At 38.5% G+C, this 27,074-nt stretch overlaps 1 protein-coding gene across 1 annotated transcript in view; it reads left to right on the top strand.

Annotated features, from left to right (window-relative positions):
* The window catches only part of FHOD3 (formin homology 2 domain containing 3), a 365,517-nt gene that overhangs the window by 204,211 nt on the left and 134,232 nt on the right, over window positions 1-27,074 (top strand). Inside the window, exon 6 of the mRNA XM_056484679.1 lies at window positions 14,310-14,404. Coding sequence (XP_056340654.1) covers window positions 14,310-14,404 — 95 coding nt within the window. The remainder of the gene's footprint in view (window positions 1-14,309; window positions 14,405-27,074) is intronic.

Genomic DNA, 27,074 nt, shown 5'->3' with positions numbered 1-27,074 from the left:
GACCTGGAAGAAGTAATTTACACTTTAGTAATACATTTAATCTGCATTTGAATACTTGCTAATCTTCCATATCTCTGAAATTTATTTGCTTAATTGTAGGTGCTAATGTATGTGAGTTTGGAAAACTAAGGGAAAATATTATCCTATTTGGAAGGCTCAATTCTTTACATGGGTCCTGACTGGTCTTGCTAGATCTGGAGTGTTTGTGACTGGTTGTGCAAGGAAACACACAGTACAAAAGCTACAACAGGAAAGCACCATGGCAGCTCTAAAAAGAGAGACTCTACTACATAGCTAGTCTTTGAGTTCTTCCTTCTATAAGCTCCATATCCATGTCAATTAGATGAGGAATGTGTATGGTGTGTGATGCATATAGAAGGCTTGTTAAAGTTGGCAGTCTAGATTTAAGAAAAAAAGGTGGTGAAAGAAGACAGGAGGTAAATGCAGCAGTATCTGATTTCAGCTTTATAGCTCTGGGGGCTCTGAGGGCAGGCAAGCTCAGAGTGACCTTGGAAATCCACCTGGGACTCTGGTGCCTTGCTCTGTCTCTGGTTTACATTTTACTCTCCAGCTTTATGAAACGTCATGTAATTAAACCCTCAGGGAAATGAAAGGAGACCGCTGAATCTCATGAGTTTAGAACATTTTTTTCCTTTTCCTTGAATTTTACTTCAGTGAAAAACAATGGAACTATAGATAGATAGATAGATTAGATAGATAGATAGATAGATAGATAGATAGATAGATAGATAGATAGATAGATAGATAGATAGATAGGAAGGAAGGATCTAAAGCTTTTCCATGTGCATTTATGAATGAGGATTGTTAAGGAGATAGTAAACACACCTCAGGTTGAACAGTTAGCTCTACAGGTGCTGATTCCATGAAGTGTCCACTTTTCATGGAGCATGTGAAATGCAGGGAAAGATTTTACTTGTTTTGTTAGTTGGATCATTTCCCTCAAGTGTGTTCTTAAAGCCCTTTGACTAATGAGAAAACTAAAAAGTGTTTCTTTTGGCAACAGATAAATAAAATATTGTGCTGGAAATCATCCCAAGAAAATAAGGCATTCTCAATGTTCAAGAAAATCCCATCTCTTACCTTTTGAAAATTTCTGTTCAGATGAGTGAAAATTCCTCCTTATGTTTCCTTGTAGAAGGTGGGGGAAGGAAGAGAGGAGAATCAAGTGAGAGGGAAATATGCATGTTCAACCCAGAATTAATTGCTTTGCTAATGCTACCATTCCTCTGATTGACCTTTCCAAGGTGTTACCATGTTTACATTATTAGCTGGACCAGCTGTCTGAAATGGGTTGTGTGGTGGTAAATGGTGTTGCCTCCCTTTGACCCTGCTCAGGAATTCAGGAAGGGAATAAGGCAGTTAATTGGGTCTTTCTCAGAGGCAGCCTGAGCAGCAGTGTGGGGTGCCCAGTTGCTATAGGGTTCACTTTGGGTTTGGGGGCTTGTTTCCATTTCCATTTCATTTAATAAACATATTGCAAGGAAGGAGATTCATTCTTCTAAGGAAAGATGTGGTAGGATAAGATTTGATCAGAGATTTGGTGAGAAAAGATAGCTCTCTACTAGTTTCTCCTCCTGGAAAGCACCATTAGGAAGAATTGCAAGGTTTTATGGGGACAGGACCATATAGTGTGGGGAGTTTGCCTAGAGATTTATGTAGTTTGGATAAGGATTCTGGCTCTGAGCCTTTCTGTATGTTAAACTTGAAATGAAATTCAGGGAGGCAGGAAAGAATAGACTTTATTTTTTTAGTGCTTGTACCAGAAATGTTGATTTTTTCTCTCACCACTTCATATTTTATTTCTTTTCCTAACGTCACTTGGATTGGATGCATTATAGGCAAGCTATTTATGTAACCAACTTAGAAGCATTTTCCCAAATTGATATGCAAAAATGGAAGTCTTAAAGTTTCACACAGAGTGGTATTTTGGAGTCTGAATGTTTTATTACAAAGATGTGAAACAGTTTAGTGCCATTTATTATGTAGTTGTTGTGAAATAATTTTTTTACAGGTTTATATCAGCTATAGTACTGTAGTGTTGATTTTGTAAAGCTCTGAAATTTTCTTACACAGCAGGAAGCAGCTGTCCTCATTTAGCTGATTATTATTGTTTACTTTTATTTTTTCATCTGTTCGCCTACAAAATGTGAATTACTGGCTTTCAAGCTTTTCTGTTGCTTTTACACTTTGCACTAGCATAAATTTCTGCAGATCAAGCAGTGAATCAAAAGAAGTATTTCTTAGTTCCACTTTATATTCTACACTAATAAAGCAACTCGGTGGTTTTAATAATTTTTTAATTTTTCCATTATTTGTACAGTATGAAAAGTGAAAAAACTACCCTTTGGCCTTGAGCAGTCAGAAGGGATGAGATTAATTAAAATAAATTCCCAGTTGCAACTATGAAATAAAAGTAGAAAAATAGAGAAAATAGGCATCATTTTATGAAGAGCAGGAAGGCTGAAGACAGCATACACCCATTTCATTTCACAAGCAATTTATCCAGTTTTGTTTAACAATCTTTTGTTAAACAGATTGTTCCGGATGGTAACAATGATCAAATTGTTAGCAGCATTCTCTCAGACATTAGAATACCAGCCCCAAAAGAAGGTGAGATGTATTTTGAATAGATGCCCATCCAGGACAAGTGGGAGGCCACAGAGCAGCAGCCTTGAGGAGCAGCAGTGTACAAGCAGATCACAGGTCTGTGGTTTCTCTCTATCTCATAACCTGCACTTGCCAGAATTTGTAGTGTAGAGCAGCAGGATGCTCATCATTCTCTTAAAGTTCAGGGTAATGAGAAGTAGGGTAATGAGAAAGTTTTGGCATTTTGTGACATTTTATCATCGTTGCTGTTGAGAAACATGGATAAAGAGAGGTGTCCCAAATCCAGAGGATTAAAAAGAGCTAATGGAAGCCCCAACTTCTCTGCAGCATAGAATAGTTTCTTTACCTCATCAATGTACTATGCAGAAAAAGTATTCAGAACTGTGAAGCACTCACTGTATTGATGAACATCATCCTGCAGGAAATGAAATATTCTGTCTTCACAGCAGGTTTGCACTAAAAAATTCTTAGGACCACACAATGAGAGAGTGCTTTCTAGACAGTACTTCCCAGCACTTGCTTTGAATGAGGAAGTATTCCAATGCTCAGGAATAATGTTTCTTGAAATTGATTTTGACATAGTTGACTTTGTGCACCAAGTAGGCTGAATGAAGTTTTCTGCAGGAATCTTAACTCTTGAAGTTTCAAGTGCTTGACTTTTGTGTACCTAATGGTCTTTTAACTTCATTCTAAGTACCCAGAAACACCTAATTGCCCATGACAGATTTGTCTTGTTTGTGGACTAATTATTCTGTAGATGCATAGCCTTCTACACCAGTTATGCACAGATGGTTTGGGTTCAGTCCACATCACTCACTGGAGAAGTGTTGTGCACAAGTGTCCGTGGTACTTCCAGGACTGCTTTGGGTCTGGAAGTAATTTAGCTGTTTCCATGTGGAGCTTGATGCTATTGCTCATAGAGCAGAGCTCAGCAACCTTGCTCCAAACTAACACAAGGAGGTGTGAAACACTCCTGTCTCCAAATTGTCTCTGCACCATCTTCTTCAGTGTTGTTATCCTGGGATCCTATAACAATACGATGTAACTCCTACCAAGGGGCTGCTGACCAATAATACAGTCATAGAAACATGCTTGGTTCATTTGAGGATTACCAATAATGCTGTGGTCACTGAATCATGGAATAATCAGCAAAAGGAATAAAACCACCCAAAAATAATCTTTATAGATCAAATAGGATTGTTCAACTGCATTTCTAATTTACAGGGTTACTGATGAATAAGAAATGTAGATGGTCAAACCTGAATAAAGCCACCACCTTTATCTTCATATTCAGATATTACATGATTGTCTCTCTCTGCCAGCACATAGATGACCTTATGTTCGTTGGTTAAATGAAGCTTATGCCCCCAAATATTTTTTTTTTCTTCTTGAGTCCATTTTATTCGTGTTTTTATATGCTAGAGAAAATAAAGTTAAAGCAGAGATTCTCTGTTCTGTCTTTCTGTCAATCAGAAAGGAGAATTTAAAAAATTTTTGTAAATGTCAACTGCGAATTTTGAGAAGGCGAAAGTAAAGGACTGGTGTGCATCTGTTGAGTCAGAGAGCAGAAAAGTCAGAGCATGACACTGATGATTTCATTATGTTTCTCTTTAAGAATTGCTGTAATAAGGTGGGATTCAGAATTCAAAGGAGTTCTCACTGTCACCATACTGAAGGGGGAAAAAAAAGAATAGAGGGATTAGAAGAGAATTACAGTTAATTTGGAAGGAATCTTTGCTCATTATCTGATATGAATGAGCAGAGACACAAAACAGCATTTTCAGTCAATATTTTGGAAGAGTATGAGCTCTGTACTTAAAGGGATTTGTAATTATGTCTCTTCCTTGCACCTTTCTCATGGGAAGTCCACTTCAAATGGGAGATATGAACTTGTGACTTGAGCACATTCTTTACTGTGAGATTTGAAAGGAGACTGTATAACCCTAAATTTCACATAGCAGCACAAATACTTGAAACAAAAAGAAATAAAAAGCACATTTAATGAAGTGTTGTATTGGTTTGCTTTCTAGTGCTGACTTTGGCTTTGTTTAGCCAGTACTTAAAGAATAGAGTCTTTCATTAATTTGCCCTAACAAGCATAAATTCAAGAGATGAAAGTGAATTCTTTAATGGCATGCACATTACTGCAGGGTGGAGTCTATCTGAAACATTAGAGACAGGCTGAGCATACTGAAGAGCAATAAATATCTGAAAAGTAATCAGGAATTTAGTTTCAGCATCTGTCATGGTATAATTACAATAAAGAAAATTAGAAAGATATACTCACCCTTGATTTTAAGACAGGTAAATGGATAAAAAGTGACAGATGCATTCTTTTTCATAAAATCATTGGGTATTGGGATCTGTCTCTCACAAGATAAAAGACAGAGATCTTGATTCAAACAGCTTTTATTTTTAGGCCATTTGGTTTGATTAATTTTTAGCCAACACAGTGTGCTGAGGAGGCTGGGATGCTGTGAGAAAGCCTTACTTCCAGTCTTGTCTTTGCTTTGAACAGACATTTTCTTCTCCCACCTCGCTTAGGAAATATTTTAATTTAGTTGCTGAATTTAAAGCATGGTGAGTTCTTATTTATCCTACTGATTTCTGCCCTTGAGTCTGTCCTTCTGAGCAGGGGAGGAAACTATTATTCAAGGATTTTGGATGGTCTGGAATATAGTTAAGAAAAATATGACTTCCTGTGTTGCTCTACAGTGCTCTTTAAATCAGTTGATTTCAAGATGATAAAAGCATTGAAGAAATCTCAATTTTGTCTTAAAAAGCATAAGTTTAAGAAGCAGAGCTTCTTTGCCTTTTTTTGACACTAACATTTCAAACACTACTCAAGTGCCCTGGAATGATCTTAATACATCTGTGCTGTGTGTTCACTTGTTGCATTCCTGTCTGCTGGCATGATGAAAGCCAATGTATCCCTTTAGAGGAACTTTTGGACTTGTCTAAAATCATGTACCTGTTGTCAAGCAACAAGAAATGGCAAAGGTGATTCTAATCTTTCTTTTCATTTGGTACTTCACATTGGAAGAGGAGGGAACTGTGTTTGGAATACATCTCCAGGTGAAGGAACTATGTGAGAGCTAAGAAAACAGCTTTTTATGTTGAAGTAAATAGCTGGAGAAGTTTTACTTGTATGTTTATTCTCAGTGCATCTCTTCCCTGGTATTCCCCAAACATATCTTATGCTAATGTCTAGAATAAACAGTGTTTGAATTTAACTCAAATTGGATGGCTTCCTGAGGGTCACTTTTGGCAGCACACTTTGTTTCCTGCAAAACCCTCTGTGAGAAGGGATGTAAAACACCAGTGGTAGGATTACTGTTTTCAGTGTTTTTCATTCATCTTTCTTTCACTGCTTTTCTGTTCTTCAGGAATACAGTTTGTATCCTTTTATGAGGTCCAGGCTTATTGAGTGAATGCCACAGTACATGAATTTTGGAGACTGGCTGTTGGTGTGAGAGTAGCAGAGGTAAATTTACATGCCCCTGGAAATCATTGCAATTCTCTGTAAGCCTCTCTGCCAAACACTGGCTTAAGTGTATTTAGCTACCATACTAATTACAAGGCTGTTGTCCCAGGATGCCAAACTGAGCCCATATTTACCTGCCCAGGACCTCAGAGAATGAAGTTAAGCTTAGAAAACAAAGAACTGCTATCTAGGGAAATACTAGCTCTCACAATAGCATCAACTTGTTGCTGCATGAGAGCAAGAAATCATTGATCAATGTTATGCTTTACAAAGATTGTGCTGATGGAGCTGGGCAATGTTTGAAATTTCAGCTGGCACAGTAGTCTTGTTTTTTCATTCTTCTATTCCTCTAATAAGAAGAATACAATAATATATTCCTCTAATAAGAATTGTATGGAAATATTAATATTATAAATTATTGATAGAAATGTAGTAAGATATTCCTGTAATAAGAGGAATACAATAATGCTTGGGATTGTTGATTTTCCCCCTTTTGCTTCCCTTAGAATCTTCTTTATTTTTAGGAAAAAAATAAATATTAGGAAATGTGGCTTCCCCCTGGCAAGAGAAACGGGAAAAAAGCTGTCAGTGAGAATTTATCACTTGCTCACTTCGAAACCACAGGTTTTGTTTTGGAAGGTTTACAGTTGTACTAAGAAGAAACACTCTTTATTGATGACTAAAAATGTTTGGTATGTGAACACTTTTACCCTACCATATGTCCTTTTCCTGCTCTAGTATTAGTCCATTTGTTAAATAGCCCAGCTGTGCTACACTTCTTTACTTGCCTGAGAAGGCAGGAACCCCAAGACAGTGTTCTTTTTTCCACAGTCACTGGCAAAAGAGCCTACTTGCAGTCAGCAAATATCCTGCTGATGTAAACTAGGAAAAAAATTTCCATGTATTCTCTCTTACTTTTGTTTGCCCCAGGTGCAACAACACACAGAGTCCAACAATCAAAATAATTTGTGTTTTTTACTGAGACTGAGTCCTGATTGCATTTTCTTCTGAACCCATTTCTTTCTTTACATTGTTTCCCAGTCCAAAAGCTGAGTTCATTCTCAAAATGTAGGTTTTCAGCATGTAAAGCAGATGCTGGAATTCCAAACTGATGTGCTGTATGTAATTGATAATGATTGATAAAAGACAGCTTGCACCTGCAGGACCTTTCTTTGTGCAGGGTAAATAGGTGTCTGAGGAGCTCAAGAAAGGGAGCTGCAGAAATTATCTTTTCCATTCTGCAAAGGTTGGTTTGTGTTTCCCTCTTTGTACCTTCAAAGTCAGGATTAGTATTGTTTACACAGACAGAAGGCTTATGTTCATGATGATTAATGGAGAGGGAAAGGCCTTGAAATCCATCACATCTAGCACCTTGCCAGGCTAAATTACTCAATCAGCTCCCAAATACAAGGGCTAAGGCATCACTTCTTAACTTGGGAGGCTCACTAAATTTCCCTAGTTTAATCCTGAATTGAAGTTACTTTTTTTTTTGAGACTTCTATCTTAATGTGTAGTTTTTGTTTCTTGACTGTGCATTAAGCTTCAGTTTAAATTCAGTTTAATTCAATTTCAGTGTTATGAAAGGGACTGAATATATGACTGGGAGAGTAAAAATGGAGCCAGACTTCAGAGATGCACAATAAAAGGACAAGAGGCCTGCCATGGGCAGTAGCTGAAATTCAGGAAATTTAATTTAAACTTTAAAAATGAATATAAAAATCCTATGAGGGTAGTGGCACAGGTTGCCTAGAGAGGCTGAGCAGCTACCTGGAGCTATATTTAACACCCAAATGGACACAGTCATGGACAACCTGCTCTGGATTTCCCCAGTTTGAGCAACGGATTGGGCTGGGCAGCATCTAGCATGATAAATCCATATTAAAAGATTAAAATACATTTAGAGATAAGAAGAGACACCTCATCCTGAAACAGATCCTAACTTCTGCCCTAAAACCAAGCCACTTCTCACTGGCTGCAGCATCAGTCCTCAGTGCAAGAGTCCATAACTGAGATGAGGTAAGTCCATTGAGATAAGTCTTCAGTATTTGCAGGGGCAGTGTCCTGCTGTGTTATGATGCTTTTGCAGAATAGCTCACCTTCACAAGAAAATCTGGCAATCTCATCATGTCCTGCTCCCTCAAAATTTAGGTTCTGGGGGCCAATGAGGAAGTCTCCTCAGAAAATGCTTTAAAACTCAAAAAATTCTTGGTTCTTAAGAAAAATAAGTAACTTCATATATATATAGGTTAAACATTATTCAGTGTTACAGCCAGTATTGACTCCATTAAGAAGCAGCTGCCTTAATCCATCTCTGTATCTGCATGTATGTCATCTTAATTACAGGCTACCACACATCTCTTTTTCCAAATGTTTTTGCTTCATGAAGCACTGAGGATGAATAAGCATCTTTTAAAACATCTAGTCAACCTTTCATTTTCTTCTTTTCTTCTTTTTTCCCCTTCTCCTATCTTATTCCTTCCTTAATTCTTCCTTTTGTCTTGTTTCTTTCTTTCTTTTTTCATTCTTCCATGCTTTTAGTCAGCTTGCAAAATAGCAGCCCAATTCTCAGCTATATTTGCTCACTTATTAATAAAGTATTTTAATTACCTATTTCTTCTTCGTAAGGAAATGTTTTTACCTATTGCTGTATAAGCTGTACCCAGTTTATTTTACATTAATGTGTTATTAATCTTGCAAAGCATGCTAGAACATAGTGCATTTAAAGCTTGAGTGCTGCAACATAAAATAATGATTAAAACAATTATGACTAATCATGCAAATCTTTTATAATGCATATATGTAAGCCAGGTTTTAGTCTGTATAAAAAGGCTTTCAGTAGTTTAATTACTACAAGTACTATTACTATAAGTGAGAGTCCATTCTTTCTTTGCACCCAAGTAAATTTTTTAAAATAGCACAAAAAAATACTGGAAGAAGAGCTGCTTTGGCTCTGGTGGGGACTGTGCACCACCACAGTATAAAGGACCAGCTTTTGATGAAACATGTCAGCTGATTAAAGGTACTCTATCCCCTTTGACTTTGCTGTGTCCTGTTTTAAAGGCAAAAACACCAGAGGAGAAGGGTGGCAGAGGAAACATGGAGAGGAGAAAATTCCTCTGTGGAATGTTTCTGTGGTGGTGGACTTGTGGTGTCTCTATGTATTTTCTCTAAAGTAGACTGAGGGAAAAGTGAAGATCGAGTTTGATCTGAAAACGTACTGTCTCTGCAAAAGATTTGTACTTTGAATAAATCTTTAGGTCTGAATCTAGTTTGCAGACATTCCCAAGGTGCATAAGATTAAAAGTTAAAGTAGTGTTGACCAGCATAAGAACTTCTGAAGCATATAGCAACTTAATGTGTTGACATCTATTCAAAACTGTTTTTGCATCTTTGCTTCATAATATTAGTTCTGCACTGTGATTTTTCTGAGATAGTTCAGTTCTTGTTTAATAGAACTTCAGCCCATGGTTAATAAGGGATTTCTGAAAATTAATTCCTTAGCTTGTTTCAACCATGATGTGTGTTATAACAGAAAGAAGACATGAACAGAAGACAAAAATGCAAAAGGAAAAAAATAGTTGGGATTTAAAAAAACTTTGATAAGAAACAAAATGTTCATGCATGTTTGGCCAGGAGCAATATTGTTTTTAGCTTCTAGATAACATTACATATAGCTTCAACAATAGTAAAGAAATGGGAATAGCTCTATAAATAGCAGATTTTTCACTGAAGCTATAACCAGGCCATACAAATGGTAACAGAGAAAAAAAAACAAAACCAAGCCCCATATGTACAAATTTTAGGTGGTCCTAGTGCTGTAGACTCAGCGGGAGTCATGAGGTTTGCCACAGTGTTGCTTTGTAAGATCATTTTCAGAAGCAGTGGAGAGTCCAGGTCATGTTTTATCTGATGTCACTCTTAGAAGAAGGAGCTGTGCTGTGATTTTGCTAATTTTCAAATAGCTGGATGGTATAGAAGTTGTATTGAATGATGATTTCTCATCAGGGAAATTAAATATCCTTGAATATTATAGAGACAATTAGCTCTGATCTGAGGGTGTGCATGCAAGCATGGTGGGAATGTGCTACAAGCAGATGTAGCAGCTCCTGACATCCAGCATATGGGGGCTGAGCTGAGTTGGAGATTTTCTGTTCAAGATGGTCCCACTTGGTAGCTGGGGTCTTGCCTCTCTCTAATGAGGAAAAACCAAGAAAGAAGTTTGAAGTATGGTTGTTTTCTTCAGAATCGTAGTTTTTTGTAGTAGTATATTAGGTAACTGTATTATCTCCTTCCTGGGATCTTTCACTAGACATAGAGATTTTCTTCATCAGGATGTTTGCTGTGATGGAGTACTCTGTTTGGGTGCCTGGGTTAGCATACCCAAACTAGCAATCAGTTTTCAAATGGAATGAATGCAATCACACAGACCCTTGATTTCTCACTGAAGATTTTAGCTAGCAATGAAAAGATGAATTTTAGCAGCTGCTTCTTCTTCCCCATGAGTTTCATCACTGTCTGTCTGTTGTGCACACCCACCTGTAGTTGTACTCAGCACAAGATGTGCACCACAGCTGCTGGGTATGAGCTCCTGATGAACTTGGGCCAGAAGCTGTTTGGGGAGCTGAAACCTGCAGTGACAAGGTCTGTCTTTGCCTGCTTCACTGTACCTTTGCTTATTCTGATGGAAACAAATGCAATCACAAGAAGCATCCCTGCCGTAATTCGTGACATGATGAGTAGGGGTTTGGCTCATTGGAAATAGTAAGAAAGTAAGTCTTCTGCTCATTCAGTGCTTTTGTTTTCTCTAAGTCAGTCTTGTGGTAAAATGGAAGCAGAGCAGACTAGAGAAGCAGGTGTGTGCACGGGCAAGGAACAGCTTTGAAACATTTTCCAGTCTGAGTGGGAAAAACAGACTTAAAGTGATGTTCATTGTGATGATGTTTTCTGCTAGAGCTTTTACTCTTTGGTCCTTTATATCCCAGGAGAGTATCAGTGCCAATACTGGCAAGTTTTTAGAGGCTTTCTTAAACCTCTTACTTCACAGAAATCTCTGAGCTTTCTGGCTGGTCTGTCCTTTTCTAGCCTAAGCCTTTCCTAAGAAATCCAGCAATTTTCCACTTGAAAATTGCTATGGGTAAAGTCACACACTACTTTCACATAAGATTAAGGGTTTGACAAGGGTAGTGGGAACAAAAAAATTCCAAATTAGGTCTGCTTCATATTTAAACTCCCCTCTCCCAGCCCCTTGTTGCACAATAGTAAACTTTCCTAATACAAGTAGCTTGTTGATATACTTCCAAGAAGAATTCCAGTTAGCTGAGGGATGGGATTAAATGGATTAAATAGTCTCCTCATTTTTGGGTAAAGGAAAAAAAAAAGAAAGTTTGGTTAAAGACAAATACAAATGTGAATTTTAATTATTTGGAGCTAGACTGGCCTTCTGACCTGCCTTGCAGATGAGGCCCTGGGTGCTGGTGTGGGCAGCTGGGTGTGTGGAGCTTGTGCTTCAGCCACTGCCACTTCAGCAGAGTACAGTCAAGGGCTGGCAGCTGAGACAGCAGCTGGGTAGAAAATGTAAATGTAAAGGGAATGTAAAATGTCCTCTATCAGTCTCCATTTAGTGCCAAACTGCTGTTTGCTGTCTCACTCAGCCAGACCCAAGGCCTGGGAGGGCCCAAGGACCTCCAGTCCACCAGCCTGCTCCTCCACTGGTGCTTTTGGTGGTGTCTTCCATTTTAGCTGTGTGGTGTGGGTATGGTAAAGGAAATGCCTTTTCTTCCTCAGCACAGACACTTGATGGGGTATGAAAACATCATTCTCCTTTTCTTAGGTCTTCTTGTGGCCTTCTTTTCCTGAGAATTTATGGGGCTTCATCTTAGTACAAAGTAAACAGATTCTTCTTATCTTACTCTACCTTTTAATGAAAACAGATTTCTCCTCAACCATACCCATCTTGTCTCATTTTTCTGACCCCTGAAGACAGAAATAGCAGTATGAAGGTCCACACCAATGTTTGGCAGCATGAGAGCTTCATGTGTGGCAGATAACTGCTGGAGATGTGACTTAGATGTGGACACCTAACTGTTTTGATCTTGGTTGTTTCATGGCATTGTAATTCCTTGCCCTGTAAAACTTACTAGCCACTAGTTTAAGCACAAGGTGGAGTGGTTTTTTTCTTGTGTTTTCAAGAATCCCTAAAACGTTTTTTTGCTTCTTTTTAAGGTCTATTAATTTCCTTAACATATTGATGTTATGACGAGTCACATATAAAAGGCTCAAAACAAATGCATGTCAGATCTCACTTAGGCATCCTGTCTAATTAGTCTCAAGTATAAGCAATGGAGTAGTTTTGTATTGTGTACATGTTTTTTTAAAGCAAACTTTTTGCCGTCTTTGATTTCTATATTAATTTGGAAAACATGCTCTAAGAGTAAAATTTGATTCACATTTGTTTCAAATTCAAATTAAAGCCCTTCATCCCCAATCAAAGAGTTTGCAAGGGGGAAAAAATGGATTTGTTGACCTTATCCTGACTGTATCTCATCCTGCTCCAGTGCCAAATATTTCAGCATTGAAAGGAAGTTAAAACAAGAATTAAGAACTTTCTCTGATTACTGTTGGGATAGTAGCATTTCCTCTACCTGCAATGAAATGCTTCAAAGCAGCCATTTATTCAGGCAGTGTAATTCATATCTCTTTTTACTGGCTGACTTACACCTTTTATTTTACCATAACCCTTGGGCCTGTGTCCCTCCCACCTGATTTCATTCACCTGAGAGACATGTCTTCAGAGGCTGGTGACTGATTGCTTCCTGGAGAGGAGGAGCAGAGAGTGCCTGGCATACCCCAGTGGCAATGCCTGCCTGAGAGATGTGTTATCTCTGTGCCAGAGCTCTCTTGCTTGATTTTTCTTAGTCTTCATTGATTGTGTGGTGTTCATTGAGTGTGGCTTTCCTTTTAGCTTTGTGTGACAGATTAGATAAATAATATAAATATGTAAAAATAGTACCTCAGGTTTTTAACTGTAAATTGACCAACTGGACCAAAGGATAAAGGTGGACATGGTGTGAAAAGTACTGTTAGCTATTTGGCTATAGGGGTACCTAAGTGCTTGCCTAACATTGGTGGCTTTGAAAATCTGCCCTCAGGGTAAACAACACTGCTCTGTGCACAGCCTGTGTAAAAGTTAGCAAATATTCAGAATGTGTTTGGAAGATTCATAGTGTCATAACTTTCTGCACCCTGTGGGTGGTTTTTTCCTTTTTCCCCCCATAAAGCAGTGTAGGGGCTCATTGAGCTGTGCAGTAAATAATTGAGTTGTTATGCCAACAGCCTGTGCTAAAAGGTGTTACATCAGTGATTTCTTTTTCATCCCACTATGCTTTGATCTCCTGCTATAAAGCAGAAGATCTAACAGTGGAAACTTTTGAAGATGATAGATGAATTGTACTAATTCACTTTTCATAATCCTTACAAAAATGTCTGTCCTTATCAGTCAGAAGAGGTTTAATAGCTGTTGCCTCTCAAAAGTCTCATACTATCAGGATTGCAAACTGTGGAATTACTGTTACAAAGTATTTTACTACTCTATTTTGTAATCCTGTTGTAAAAGCTTTAGGATAAATTAATAAAGATGCTACTTTGTTATAACCATGCTCTAGTTTTTGTATTTTCTCACTAAAATGTGGAATTGTTTTCAAGAGAGCACTGTGCAGTAGTGAATAGCTGATGTCTTTATAGATGTTAATTGCCCAGTTTTATGTTCATATCACTGGAATTCAATGAAACTGTCAATCCAAATATACTAATTCCAAATATTATGTGCTGAAACAAATGGTGAAAGTCTTGGCTCACAACATGTAAAGCGCTGTAGCTGAAGGAACCATTGGAACAGTAAGCAGTTTGTAGAGTACTGTTTGCATATTTTGAGAGCATAAAATAAGGCATCTTCTAGGAAGGAACAAGTGTTTGGGCTTGTCTCTGGATGAAATTCACACTTATATTTTCAGGATAAGTCAGTAAAGTTAGTGCAGTTTCCCAGGATTTCATCCAGTGCAATCTTGCCCAATATATCTTTTATTAGTTGCACTCCCTAGGTCTCTGGTAAACCCTGCTTAGAGAAAATTGTCAGCAATGCTTAGAATTACAAAAAAGTGTTCACCAGCTCTGATTATATTTTCTCTTTTCTTTGCAATAGCTTTGGGCCAGATAATGCTTTATGTTGATGGCATGAATGGAGTGATAAATCATAATGAAACTATCCAATGGCTGTACACGCTTATTGGCTCAAAGGTAAGACCCTCAAAAATTCTCATTTTATATGGTTTTGGGTTTTTTTAAGTGCATTTTATTTGTTTTATGCTTTTAGGGTGTAAGTAGACTGAGTGTTAGGCTCTAAAATGTTCCATAATATTCTGCATGGAAACCACGTCACACTGAGCTGTTACTTCTTTTCCACTGTTTTTGTACTCTGCTCCTAAAAGCAAAGATGCCCTCATTGCTGTCTGTGCTGTCATTGCACTTGACCTCGGAGAAAATTTTTTGGTTTTGTACTTGCAGTTCCCTAGGCATTCTCTGGAACCACTCTACTCACCATTCTACCTGCTCAGCTCTGCTGAGCACTGTGGGAGTACAATTCAGTGACCCCTTTCTTAAACTGGAATATGCTAGTTCAATTGGAAGTTCCCTACAACAATCATCTAGACCAAATGCCTGACAGTATTTGTGTTGTTCAAACACTTCTGGAACACTGACAGGCTGGGGACTTGCCCATCTCTCCAGTAAGCCTCTTCCAGTGTTTATCTACCCTCTCAGTAAAGAAATGCTTCCTAATGTCAAGTCTTCTTTTGCCTGGAGAGCCCCAGAGGGCAAAGTCTGGTACCTGCCTGCAGGGTATTCTTTGTTGGTCCCTACGTATTGAGACAAAAGCTGAAAGCTGGAATATATGCAGCTTGGGTAGGTCTTCTCCAGTAGAATAGTGATTTATATAGTGCACAGTCTACTTAAAGCTGGAATTTGAAAAGCAAGCAGAACACAGATTCTACTGACCTGCCATCCTAAGGGGCCATAGGATGGGTAAACCCACAGACACACCCTTCTCCAGGCTGTTGGCTCTCTTAATAAGCTATAGGAAGCTTATTAAGGCATGCCAGGGGCTGCTGCTGCTCTTACCATGCAGACCTGTACATATATAGATATGTATGACACAGTAGCTGGAACAGAGTATGGTAGTTTTTTGTTTTCAGCTCTAAAGTTGCTGTAATTGGTGGAGTTGAATCCATAGTTACGGTTACTAAGAAATTTCCAGGAATTTTTCAAGTGTCTGAGTCACAGAAAGTTTCTGTTGGGTACTGCAGTGACATAGAAGAGGCTGCTGCTCTCCCATGTTCCTCTGAGAGCTCTTGCAACACAAGGGGAAAGAGTTCAATGTCCCAGGAGGAGTCCTTTTTTAACTAGGATTTTTTCTACAATGTGCAAACTTCACTGCTGCAGCAGATTGTCAAGTCAAGGAACAGATGCTGCAGTATTGAGAGAACTTATTTATCTTAGGTTGACATACCTATATTGGTAGATAAGTAAAAGTAAGTTAATTACGGTTATCAAATCTTAGGCTTAAAGGGCAGACTTCATGATTGGGAAAAGATAAACTTTTCCCCAGTATAAAATGCTCCACTCTTGACTAGGCATTACGCTGGGCTATTTGTCCTTTTGAAACAGGGGATTTAAAAAGCAGTGGAAAGGCAGTGCAAGATGAGAGAGAAACCATTTGATTCATATAGATCCTCATTTTCTATGTAACAGATGAAAAAGCAAAAAGGGAACCAAAATACTGCCATATCCATGACTGTTTTAATTCTCTAAAGCACATAATGGGGGTGGAATGGGAGAGAAACATGACTGTATTGCTACCTTGCAGATTAAATTCTTTCTAGATTTTCTTGCTTTGAGCACTTCAGCTCTTGGGTCCTTAAGCTCCTTTCTCCCTCCCCCATGGCCAGCCTGAATGATTATCTCCATGTCCTGGCTCAGTGCCTGCAGCTGAGGAATGCAGGCAATGTGCTTTGAATAGTTTGGTTTCAGGTAGCATCAAAGTTGCTTTTTCATTATTCTTCGACTGTCTTGGAGGAGATCTAAGTCCCTGTCTCTGTGCCAGAAGTTAGCCAAAGGTATGGCAGGCTCACTGTCAGTGTGGTGGGACAGCTGCATTATTCACTTAAGGGTGGTTTTGCCTTTCTCTGAAAAATGAAGCCCTGGAATTTGCAATGCACCTACAGTCTGATTTTCAGCCTTGCTATGCTGGTGCCTTTTCCACAGAAAAGATGATGAAAAATATGTTAACGTTGCTGAGCAAAAAAGGAATAGTGAAACTGCCAATTAAGTGTTGGGACAAATCCCTCTAATAGGATGCAGGAGGCATATAGTTATTCAGTTGCCATAGCTGTGACACATGGTTTCTTGCCTTCTCAAAATCTCTGACTGGGTTTAATATACTTAGCAGCAGAGGTTGTTGAAGCTGTTTCACAGATATTGTTTTTATCAAAATCTGCCCCTTCACTGTTGCTTGCTCTGCTGTTTGCAAGGGGCTGCTGGCTCTGTCACCCTTGCTCACTTTGAGCAGTGGATTGTTGCATCACACAGGTTCAGCAGAGCACTTCTGGGGCTGGAACACAGCACTGCAGCAGCTGTGATTTGGTACCCAGCTCCAAGATCACCTTATGCACCCAGCAATACTTCTGGGAAATAAAGGTTTAAATTAGTGAGAAAGAAGGACTATAAGCAATTTACTGAAAGTCTCTCCAGGTTGTTGCCATTATATTCCATACTCTTCCTAATTCTGCTGCAGTTTTACCCCTCTGAGTATCAATGAATGCTTATATTGATGGATTAACAGAAGTTGTTTATAATTTTAGTGCATTTATCTAAGTTTGCTCTGAATAAAATTATTAGAGAGGCAGTTAAAATTCCAGTGCTGTGACTGCACTGGCAATGTTTCGTTGTACCAGTTCAGAGGCACCAACTGTGTCAGGGTGAAGAACTGAAAAGCAGGAAGAAACTTAATCTTAGCTGACTTGTTTGCTATGGTACAGAAAGAACCTTCTGTTGCAGATTGGTATTATATAGGCACTAGGTTGGAAGTGTGATGGTAGCAGTACCATTCTTTCATTATACTATGTGGAGATAAGAGCATTAATGACACATCCCAGACTCAGGCCCACTGCTGGTCCTTTGCAAGATGTGTCCAGCCATAAGTGACCACACCAGTGTGTGGCAGGGGACTTTCACAGACTGCCTGTAGGCTGCTTTCCAGTCATCATTGGCTGATAAATTCCTGGCATAGAACATTGGCAGCGTAATCCCAATGTAAATGTACACAACTACTATTTCATCATTAATTATATGGGCAGCAATTCATCAGTTTCATCAGTGGTTCCCTGTTTGACAAAGCATTCAAGTATGTATTCAATTATGGGTGTATGGTTACATGCTGTTGGCTTCCAGATAGCTTTAATACATAACTGAGGTCAGCAGTGAGCTGCTGCAGGCATGCAAAAGAGGGCTATAGCAAGGCCAAGGCTCTAACCATCTTATATAAGCTACAAATTATGTAAATAGGAAATATCAGTGTCAACCAGGTTTTCTTTTAGCATTTGGTGCTAGCATGGGACATTCGTGTAAGGGAATTTGGTTCTAAGAAGACAAAACTAGAAGTTAATTGGATGTTAGTTAACAGTGCTTTCAGGATTGCTCCTTCATTCTTATCTTTTTTTTTTTTATTTTTTTAAACTAACCTCTCAAGGATGATGCCTTAACTGGCCACATCCTGTAGCACTTGTGTTTCAACTTCTCAGTGCCTGGGAGATGATATTTCATCACTTTCTCAGTATTTCTGCCACCTATGCATTGCTGCTGCTGCTCCAGTTGGAATGAAGTTTTTGTGTTGTACTGCAAATATATTTAAGCTGGTTGTAAATGGACTTGAGGCATTTGTTTATACTGGCAGCTGGCACTGGAGCTCTTTGATGGAACACTAGCAGGTAAATGGAAATTTCTCTTACCCAAAAGAAGGGACACCAGGTTAAAGAAATGTATGGATTAAATCTTATTAAGTTCATATTATGTATTTTTCATCTGTAGGCATGTATGATGTTTTACATATATATATGTATGTGTATACATATACATATGTATATATGTGCATAAAAACTTTTGTATGCATTGGTAATTCCTCTGACCTATTAAAAGAAAGTGTACAATACTTTAAGTGTATCAGAGCTTTAAGTTCTGAAGGACTAGCTATTGACTGTTTACAAAAAGTACATTCTGGACCAAACATCTTGGAAAAAACATAGGAGTATATATCCAGAGAAGCAAATGTTTCTTTGCATCACAAACCCATAAGCTTTTGCCAATCCATCTTGATTTTCAAAGCCACTTCTAAGGCATAAAGTGGTCCAAAATCTGAGTCTAGTTTCACCTTTTCTTTTCCCCCTGTTTCTGACTGCTCCTGATAATGATTATTTTTTCCCATCTGATGATCCAGGCTGTTCTAATTTCCCCCAGGGGAGCTAAAGCCCCTTTTTGGCATTGTTTTCAGTGGAAAATAATCCATTTTCAAAGTGGTGCTGGGTAACCTCAGAAGTCAGAGTGGAATGCTGGGCCTAGGCTGATACAACAAGGTTGATTAAAGATTCCTATCTCACATCTTGTTTTAATTTTTTTCCTACTTTGCTTCTGTCTACATTGCAAAGTTAACTACAGACTTTAACTATCAAGTTGTTCCCTGTGCCTTGCGTGAACCTTTTGCTTCCTTTGGTATTGAAGAAATGGCTTTCTGAATGTTTAAAAATGTAATTCTGTCAGAAAGAAGCAATAAAAACCTATTTCAAAGCAAAAGGAAAAACAAAACCCAAGACATTTAGGTAGAACAGTGTAGTTCTATGGGTATATTTGTTGACTGCAAAAGGAAAGTCATAGAATCACAGAACCACAGAACTGGTTTGCATCGGGAGGGTTCATAAGATCATTTATTTCCAGGCTTCCCCTGCCATGTGCAGGGACACCTTCCATTAGACCAAGTGGCCTCTCAGGGCCCCATCAACCTGGCTTCAAACAAATCCATTAGGGGCTGCATTTTCTACATGGTGCTGGGGCAGGTTAAAGCATGCACATGGTTGATAGTCATTCCAGGAAAATTTTGAGATAAATAATACTCTTATTCACAAAAAACTCAAATTTTAATTTTTTTTTTTTTTTTTTTTTTTTTTTTTTTTTACAAATGAATCACTTAAGGTATGTGGAGGTAAATACTCAGTCGAAAAAAAAACTTGACTAAATTAGTCTCCACAAGTCATTTGCAAGACATAAGCAAAGTTGACAATACTTGATCTTTTCCTCAAGAAATTTCTCACCCAATCTTACGCAACTGTATTTTGAAGTCGGTCTCCAAATAAATATCAAAAATTGGTTTGTAGGTTCTAAGGGGCTATAAAATCAAAGTACTATTATTAGTAGTATCAAACCCCTAAGCACGTTGAGTGAAATGACTGCCAACCTGGATGATATATCCTTTTGTTGAGAATATTGGAAATACTAAGTATTTGGATCTCACTCAATTTTCTGGCCATATATTTTGAAAAATAATTGTGTGTATCGAGAGTCTATCCATATGCCTGATTTTTGAGCAGGAGATTGTGCTTGTAGAACTGTCCCATGCTTTATTCTCAACATGTTTGGAAGGTGATCTAGGAACTCTGGCTAGCTAAAATAATTAAGTATCCAGGAAAATTGACACAGCTTGGGGACCTGCTGTGATCAATTTCACATGTTTTCTTCTCAATCTGCTGTCCTGATGGTTAACAAACCTTCCTGCAGCTTCTGACAAATGAGATGCCCCATACAACTTAAGCACAGTCTATTTAGATTGCATCATTGCTCCCGTTCCTCCAGCCACAGCTCTGACAAGCCTCGTGTTTTGTTCTGTTTTCAGGCCTAGACCAGGTAGAAATGTTAGCTAGGTATCAGTCTTAAAGGCTTTCTGACTCCTTTGCTTCCTGGAAAGGTTCAGAGCAAAACTGAGATCTCAAAGCCTAAAATTATGGCAGTCTCAGCCATGGCTGCCCTGCACTCGAGATTTTGGGCTGTGGTGAACAGGTACAACTGAAACTGGATATCCAGCTCAGCCTAACAGCTGCCTCTGGTAGTTAATCTACTGTTCATTTGGCCATTGATCTGTTGTTATGAAAATGGCTATGGGATGGAGAAATGAAATCCTGGCTTTACAGGAGCTTTCCTGTTTCCTACCTGTCGAAGTCTTGAGCCTATGCTCACCCTGGCCACCAGAGAGCTTTCTTCCTCTTTCACTCAGAAACTGGATCAGCACTGTTGCATGAACTGAGTTTATTTTAAATTGTATTTAATAAGTGCTTTGAAGATAAGGATCAGGATGTTGCAATAAACTTGGAATAGGATACACTACTCAGCACTGTGTTAAGCACTTGCTTTGGTCTCTCTAACTCAACGGACTGGTGTGAGTGCTGCTGCTCTTTACCAAACGTATTTGTAGGTAGATTTCTAAGTCCTTCCATTAAACATAAAAGTAGCTGAGTTCTGCAGCACTAACTCTTCCTGTAGCTCCATCTGTTGCATTGGCTTCTGAGTATTTTGAAGGGATGAATACACATTTTTCTGTGTTCAAAATGAGCTCTTGTAGATTAAGGAGATATTAGAAAACACACAGTTCCCTTACAAGACATCAGAGATCTGATTTCAACTCGTTTGAAGTGGAGAATGAGAAAATGTAATGATTAACTGCCAACAATGTGGCAAATGCTCAGACCCAACTTTTCACTCAGTATCATCTGTTCAAAACTGTCTAAGAAAGTGTCGGGTTAGAGATGAGTGAAATATGTCCAACTATTCCCAGAAAATACCATGCATCTATGCAGATGTACAGATTTCTTGTTGTGAAGGAAAGACAAGAGGAGAGAAAAAAGTCAGAGGTATATTAGAATTAGATAGGGAGAAAACTGAAAAACAGCCCTAAAGTCAGTGTTAGCTTTTAGAATTACTTTGATCTCCCTCACTCCTTACAGTAGTTCAGTGTCATAGGCCTGTTACCATTCACATTTGTAAGTGAAGTGCTGTGCTTTCCTAGCTATTAATATCTATATTAATTAGATAATAGATTAATTAATATATATAATTAATAATTATATATTATATTAATATCTATATCTGTTCTTTGCTCCTATTGTTTTCTAACAAGCATTATGTCCAGCATTGCTTTTAAAGGAGAAAGTGCAGTTGGAAAGTTTGTATTGAGGACTGAGACTAAAGGAAGTGGAGCCTACTTTATCCAGCATGCTTGAAGCCACGAGTGGGAAATGTCTTTGACAATAAAATCAATTGCCTGACCGAAAAAAAGTAGAAAATAAGTTGCCAGGGGAAACAGAATGAAGAAATAAAGGAGAGTTGCTCTAAGGATAAAAATACACTAGTTATAATGCAGGCTTATGGTGTAGTATGCACATGAGATTTCTATGCATATCTAAATGCAGAAATCAACTTGGCCAGTATAAAGCACATTGTGGTCATTATGCCAAACCTTTTGGGACAGCTGTGTTATCATTTTGCAGGGTAGAAATACCAATAGTCCTAACTCAGAAGTTTAATAAGCGGCATTTTCAGTAATGTTTCAAAGTTAAAATGAGCAGTTGCGTATGCACCTTTTCTGGAATCAGTTTTGTGAACTCTGGTGCATAATGCTTCAGTTTCTAGGTTGGCAGTTTTCTGGTCTTGTTGCTCTTAGGTGTTATAGTGAAGCATCTTTCTTGTCAATGGCTGTGGTGCCTGGCAGAAGGTATGTGGGATATTAGAATGTTTAGCTGGAGAAGCAGGGACATTCTTGTGGTGCACAGTCATTGAAATGTCACCAGACTCAGATTTGTTAGCTCAGACTTTTAGTGAAGGTCAAGTGATACAGTTTTCTTAATCTATTTAATGGTTAAAATAAGCATTTGCAAAATGTTCTGTAATACTGGCAAATACCCTCTGTACTCAGTCATTCTTTCTTGCCTTCACTAACAGGACCATGTCAGTGGCATGTGTGGTACAGGAGATAGATCACTGTGAAACATAAGGAAATGCCCTGAGATTGGCTCAGCTGGTTACAGCACATTCTAATAGCACCAACATTATGGGATCCATCCCTGAACTGGCCATTCATTTAAGAGTTGGACTTCATGATCCTGGTGGGTCCCTTCCAGTCCAGACTGTTCTCTGATTCTGTGGTTCTGTGAAAATGCACCATAGTGAATGGATATTTTTCAACAAAGTACCAGTACTTCATCTGAACTGCATGGTGAGACCAGTATAAGAAACAAACCTGGCATCCAGATCTCCCGAGATTTAGTTAGGTGTCTTGAATTTCAGGCAGAGATTTTGGTTATTCTGCCAGCAGAAAAGAGCATGGGAGTGGAGGGTTGCAGGGGTGGTACTGAGAAGACTCCTGCACTCCTGTAGGAGAAAGGAAGTGGCCAACCTTTTGTATTCTTGAGTAGGTGTTAACATTCTGAGATTTTATGACTTAAAGAAAGGGCATTATGGTTACTTTGTATTTATTCTATCAGATTTGAAGAATGCTGGTGTTCCATCCTTATTTTACTAGAGCTTTAGGCTCAGTTTACATATTTATCTCAACACACTATGATATTTATTCTGTCACAAGCACAGTTCAATTAATTCAGAGGATGTGGGTAGACTTTTTTTGTTAATCACTCAGTTTCTCCAACTGTTTGTAGTAAGCTTTGTGATTTCATTACCAAGTTACTCTTTCCTCTCAGCTCTGTTTTGATGATTATTGAATTGTTAAAGATTTTTGAGCACTGCACAATTGGTGTGAATCCTTTTCACTGGATTTTGAAGAAATGCAAGGAGAGTTTGCGTGGAAGTAGCAGAAATTCCAAAGTCTCTTCCAATGTTTGTCTGTGCAAGGATCTCTTACTCCTCTAAAAGTATGACTTGAATCTGCTGTGTACTCCACAGCCACTGCTATGAGGCTTTTAGGACCTATCTTTTTCTGCAGAACTGTGCTGGTAAATCTTCTCTCTGTTATTTTCCTGAATTTCCTCTTTTTGAACAGAAATTGAATTAGTATATACTTCATTGCCTTTATTTTTCCTCTTAAATTCATCCTAATTTTCTTCTTAAATCAGTATCTGTCCTCATTCCCATATATATAGTGCAGTGATGGAATTCTGCCTGCAGGAAGGAAGGTGATATCCAATATTTTTTGCAGCATCATGTAAACCAGATCCAAGACAGTTCAGCCAACACAGCAGTTAATGTACCAGTGTTTTACTTGTAGCTTAGCCTGGAAGAATGGCCCAGCTAGGGAGAGAGTTTTTGCATTGGAGGCCCAGGCTGAATCCAGCTTCCAGACACATTCTTGAACCAGTTCTTAAATCCCTTTTTGCCTTGGTCCTTCATCTGGAAAATTGGTATTTGGATTTTAGAGCCCTGGAGGAAGAATATAAGGGAGTAGAAGGACAAATTATATGTGAAGACAGATACGGAGGTAAAAGTTGAACCTGATACTAATTGTTATCATATCTAGTTTTTTGGCATCACTCAAAAATGTTTGTCATTTTTTAATTTAGATTAGTTGTTCTTTAAAACACAGGCTACTAGCTGGATATACTTGGATAACAGAAAAAATATGTTGCATCAAAAAATGGAAACCACCAAAACACACGTGATAGCTCTGTATTCATTCAGAATGTAGTGCATATCAAGGAACCTCTGAGCTGCAACCAGCTCAGGTCCCTGACCAGGTTATTGCCCAGGACTTGTCATGGTTATCTCCCAGATTTTATGTTGGTCTCCTCAGTTACAGGACTTGTCCTTAGAAAGGAGGAGGTGTGGTAAGATATGTGGACCTCAATTACTTTTCATAAGATCAAGATCAAAAGGAAGGTTCTTTGATAGGTTTTCTTTCTTCCTTTCTTGTTTTTTTTTTTTTCTTCTCTCCACAGTCCTCTAAGAGTGGATACCATATAATGACTTTTCAGAATAATTTCAGCACACCAGCAGGTTTTCTAGCTGGCTCCCATGATACACTGAAATGAGCCTCATCTGGGCATGCTGTGTACTCTCTTCCCATATTCTGACCCTCTTTGATCACAGCAATTGAACAAGCAGTTCAGATGCTTCCTGGTTTGCCCCCCTCTATCTATCCACTATTTTCTCTTTTTGAAGACCACATTAATAAAAAACAAGAATGTGATGTTCAATATAAAAAATACTGTTAATACCTCAGTCAGCATGGAATTTTTGTAGATTGGTCCCTTTTATTTTTGAATTTCCTCTTCTTATTAAAAGACACACAACTGTAGTAAATGTATGCTTGGCCTTTTTCATTTCCAGCAATGTGTAACTGCTTCCTTCTTTGGCTCAGTAATAAAATTAAAGCAACCTTTGAAGTTATTTTTCTCTACTGCATTTTAAATGTCAGTGTGGTTGTCTAAGCATCTTATTGTTATGATTTTAAAGGGAAATGTAACACTTCTCTAACTTACAGTTTGAATGCTTCTGCTTCCCCAGTTTAGCTTTGCATATGGCAATTTCATTCTTTTAGAAAAGAAAGAGTAAAGTGGGACAAAAGACTCCCACAGCTATTAATGCATAGAGTTGCTTCAAAACTATTAATCTCTGGGGGCTGTGTTTTCCTGAAGATACTATAATATATATTATGTATATTAAATTTAGTAAAATACTTTACTATATTTATTAAATAGAGAAGATAGAATTCCACTTCTGTCACTGCCACTCTCTGTGGTTTGCAGTGCTTTCTGTTGAGGTAATATTTTCTTTTTCCATTTCTCACTAGTCTAGCTTCCACAAATACTCAGTCTTTTCATGTTTAATGTTTCTTGGGCCACTCTTCCATGGGCACAGGAACTGTAGAGTCTTTTGCAGTAAGGATTGGGCATGGCTGTAAGGGAAAAGACATGATAGACCACCTGATGGCAGATCTGCACTGCTCAGATGGATGTCTGTAATAGCTGTGGATGCAATAGAGAGAATGATATATTTCAACTTTTGTCACTGGCCTGCAAAATTTTCCCTTCTTGTTTTCTTGTCATTCTTCTCTGATGAAGGAATGCAATGTGAATGCCCAAGTTCAGTTTCTGGCAGTAGAAGATCATTCATAGCAGAGCATCAGACAAAAAAATGTCAATTTATCACACAGAAATTGAAGGCTGTGTTAAAAACACATGCCATTTGCTAGGGTGGCTTTTGTATAGGAACAGCAGGGGCTCTGATAGTGTCCCAAAGCACTGGGCCATGGGACAGGATCTGAAAACTGAGCACAAGATTTTCCTGATGTCATCATATGATGTAGTACTACAGTTACTCATCTTGGAGGTTGTTTTGTTTTATTTCCCTTCTGCTCAGAAGGGTGGATTAGGATTATTCGTCATCTTTGGCTAAACCAACATGAAGTTATGTGGAACAGATGGACCAGACTTACTTTACCTACAGGTCTGAATAGTTCAATCCCAGTCTGCACCATTTATGATACTGAGAGCATCCTGCCACTTGAGTTATTGGTTGATTACAGAAAAGAAAGAAGTCTAAACCAGCATCCTTCTCATTATCACGCTTTTCAAATGGTTATCTTCCAAAGTTTTTGCAGAAGGTTGTCATTCATCATAGAAATAATTTGCAGTCTGAGAGGGAAAAAGGGAGACATTTCACTCATTGGACCTCCAGGAAGTTTTAGTCTTTCCCTTTTCTTTGAAACCATGCTTTTGATTTGTGTGTCTGATTTAATTTTAAATCCTTCTTTGTCAGTGAAAATAGTTTAAGTTCATCTTCATAATCAGAGGGAAATGAAAATTTTGAACATTTTAGAGTAGATATTGATACCTCCTGCCTCCATCTGAGGTTCCAGCTTTCCTACATGGACACGTGCAGATGAAAGCTGATGCACTCATTTTCTCTGACTGCTCTGCAGAAGCAGCATCCTCAGAGGTGGCCACTGCGTGCTCGGCAAGAGACCTGACAGGACACATCCTGTACAGCCAAGATACAGAAAACACTGCAGCTGTTCTCACGCAGAAGGAAAAAATATCACTGAGGGGAATGAAAAAAGCAACTTGCCTTTCCTGCCTTAGAAAAGCCATCCCACAGCACCACCTAGCAGGCACAGATGGATATGAATAAACAGTGTGAGGACAGGACTGGAGCAAAATGCTCCTGAGAGAATACAATGTTGAGCAGGGCTTTAAAACACCTATTCCATCTAATACCTAGTACAGGTTATTGATGTAAACTGACTTGTGCTGTCCTTCCCTCAGGCAGCTAGTATCCTTTAGTTTTGGGCATTTGTGGCTTCATACAGCTAATTAATCTCTCTGTATGTCTGATGAAATGGGGTATTTTTTGTAATCTGGAGTTTTTAACTCCATGTATTTCTAACACACCTAGCTTAAAAAGAGTGATGGCATTACATATCATGAAATTTTATGTTTTGGTCTGCAATCAGTCCAAGGTGCTGGGGAGGAATTACCCAGCTGCCTACTGAGGAACACTGCAAGAGCACAGATTCTGAAGAGGCCAACAAGAACATCCTTGTCCTACTCCCATGGCTGGCAAAGATGGATGCATTATAAAATAGTTAAGCTGCAGCTGCTAGATGTCTCAGTTTTTAAAAGCAGTTGTTTTGCATGTTTGTTTTGCTAGGGAGCCCAGAACATAGAGCTTTCTTTTGAGCTGCATATGTGAAGTATTTATTTATGATTCTGTAGTAGCCTAATTGCCTCTACTTTGTTATTTGGTTAATTTTGTTCATCTCCAAGATGTAAGCTTACACGGCCTTTTAAACCTTCATCCTGCCATCCTGCACAGGCAGAAATTAAGTGCTCTGGCAATGCACACTTGTGGGAAGCTGTCTGGGAGA

Source organism: Oenanthe melanoleuca, chromosome 2 (assembly GCF_029582105.1).
Source record: "Oenanthe melanoleuca isolate GR-GAL-2019-014 chromosome 2, OMel1.0, whole genome shotgun sequence".
NCBI lineage: Eukaryota > Metazoa > Chordata > Aves > Passeriformes > Muscicapidae > Oenanthe > Oenanthe melanoleuca.
The sequence above is the reverse complement of the archived record's forward strand: the minus strand, read 5'-3'. Positions and strand labels throughout refer to the sequence as shown.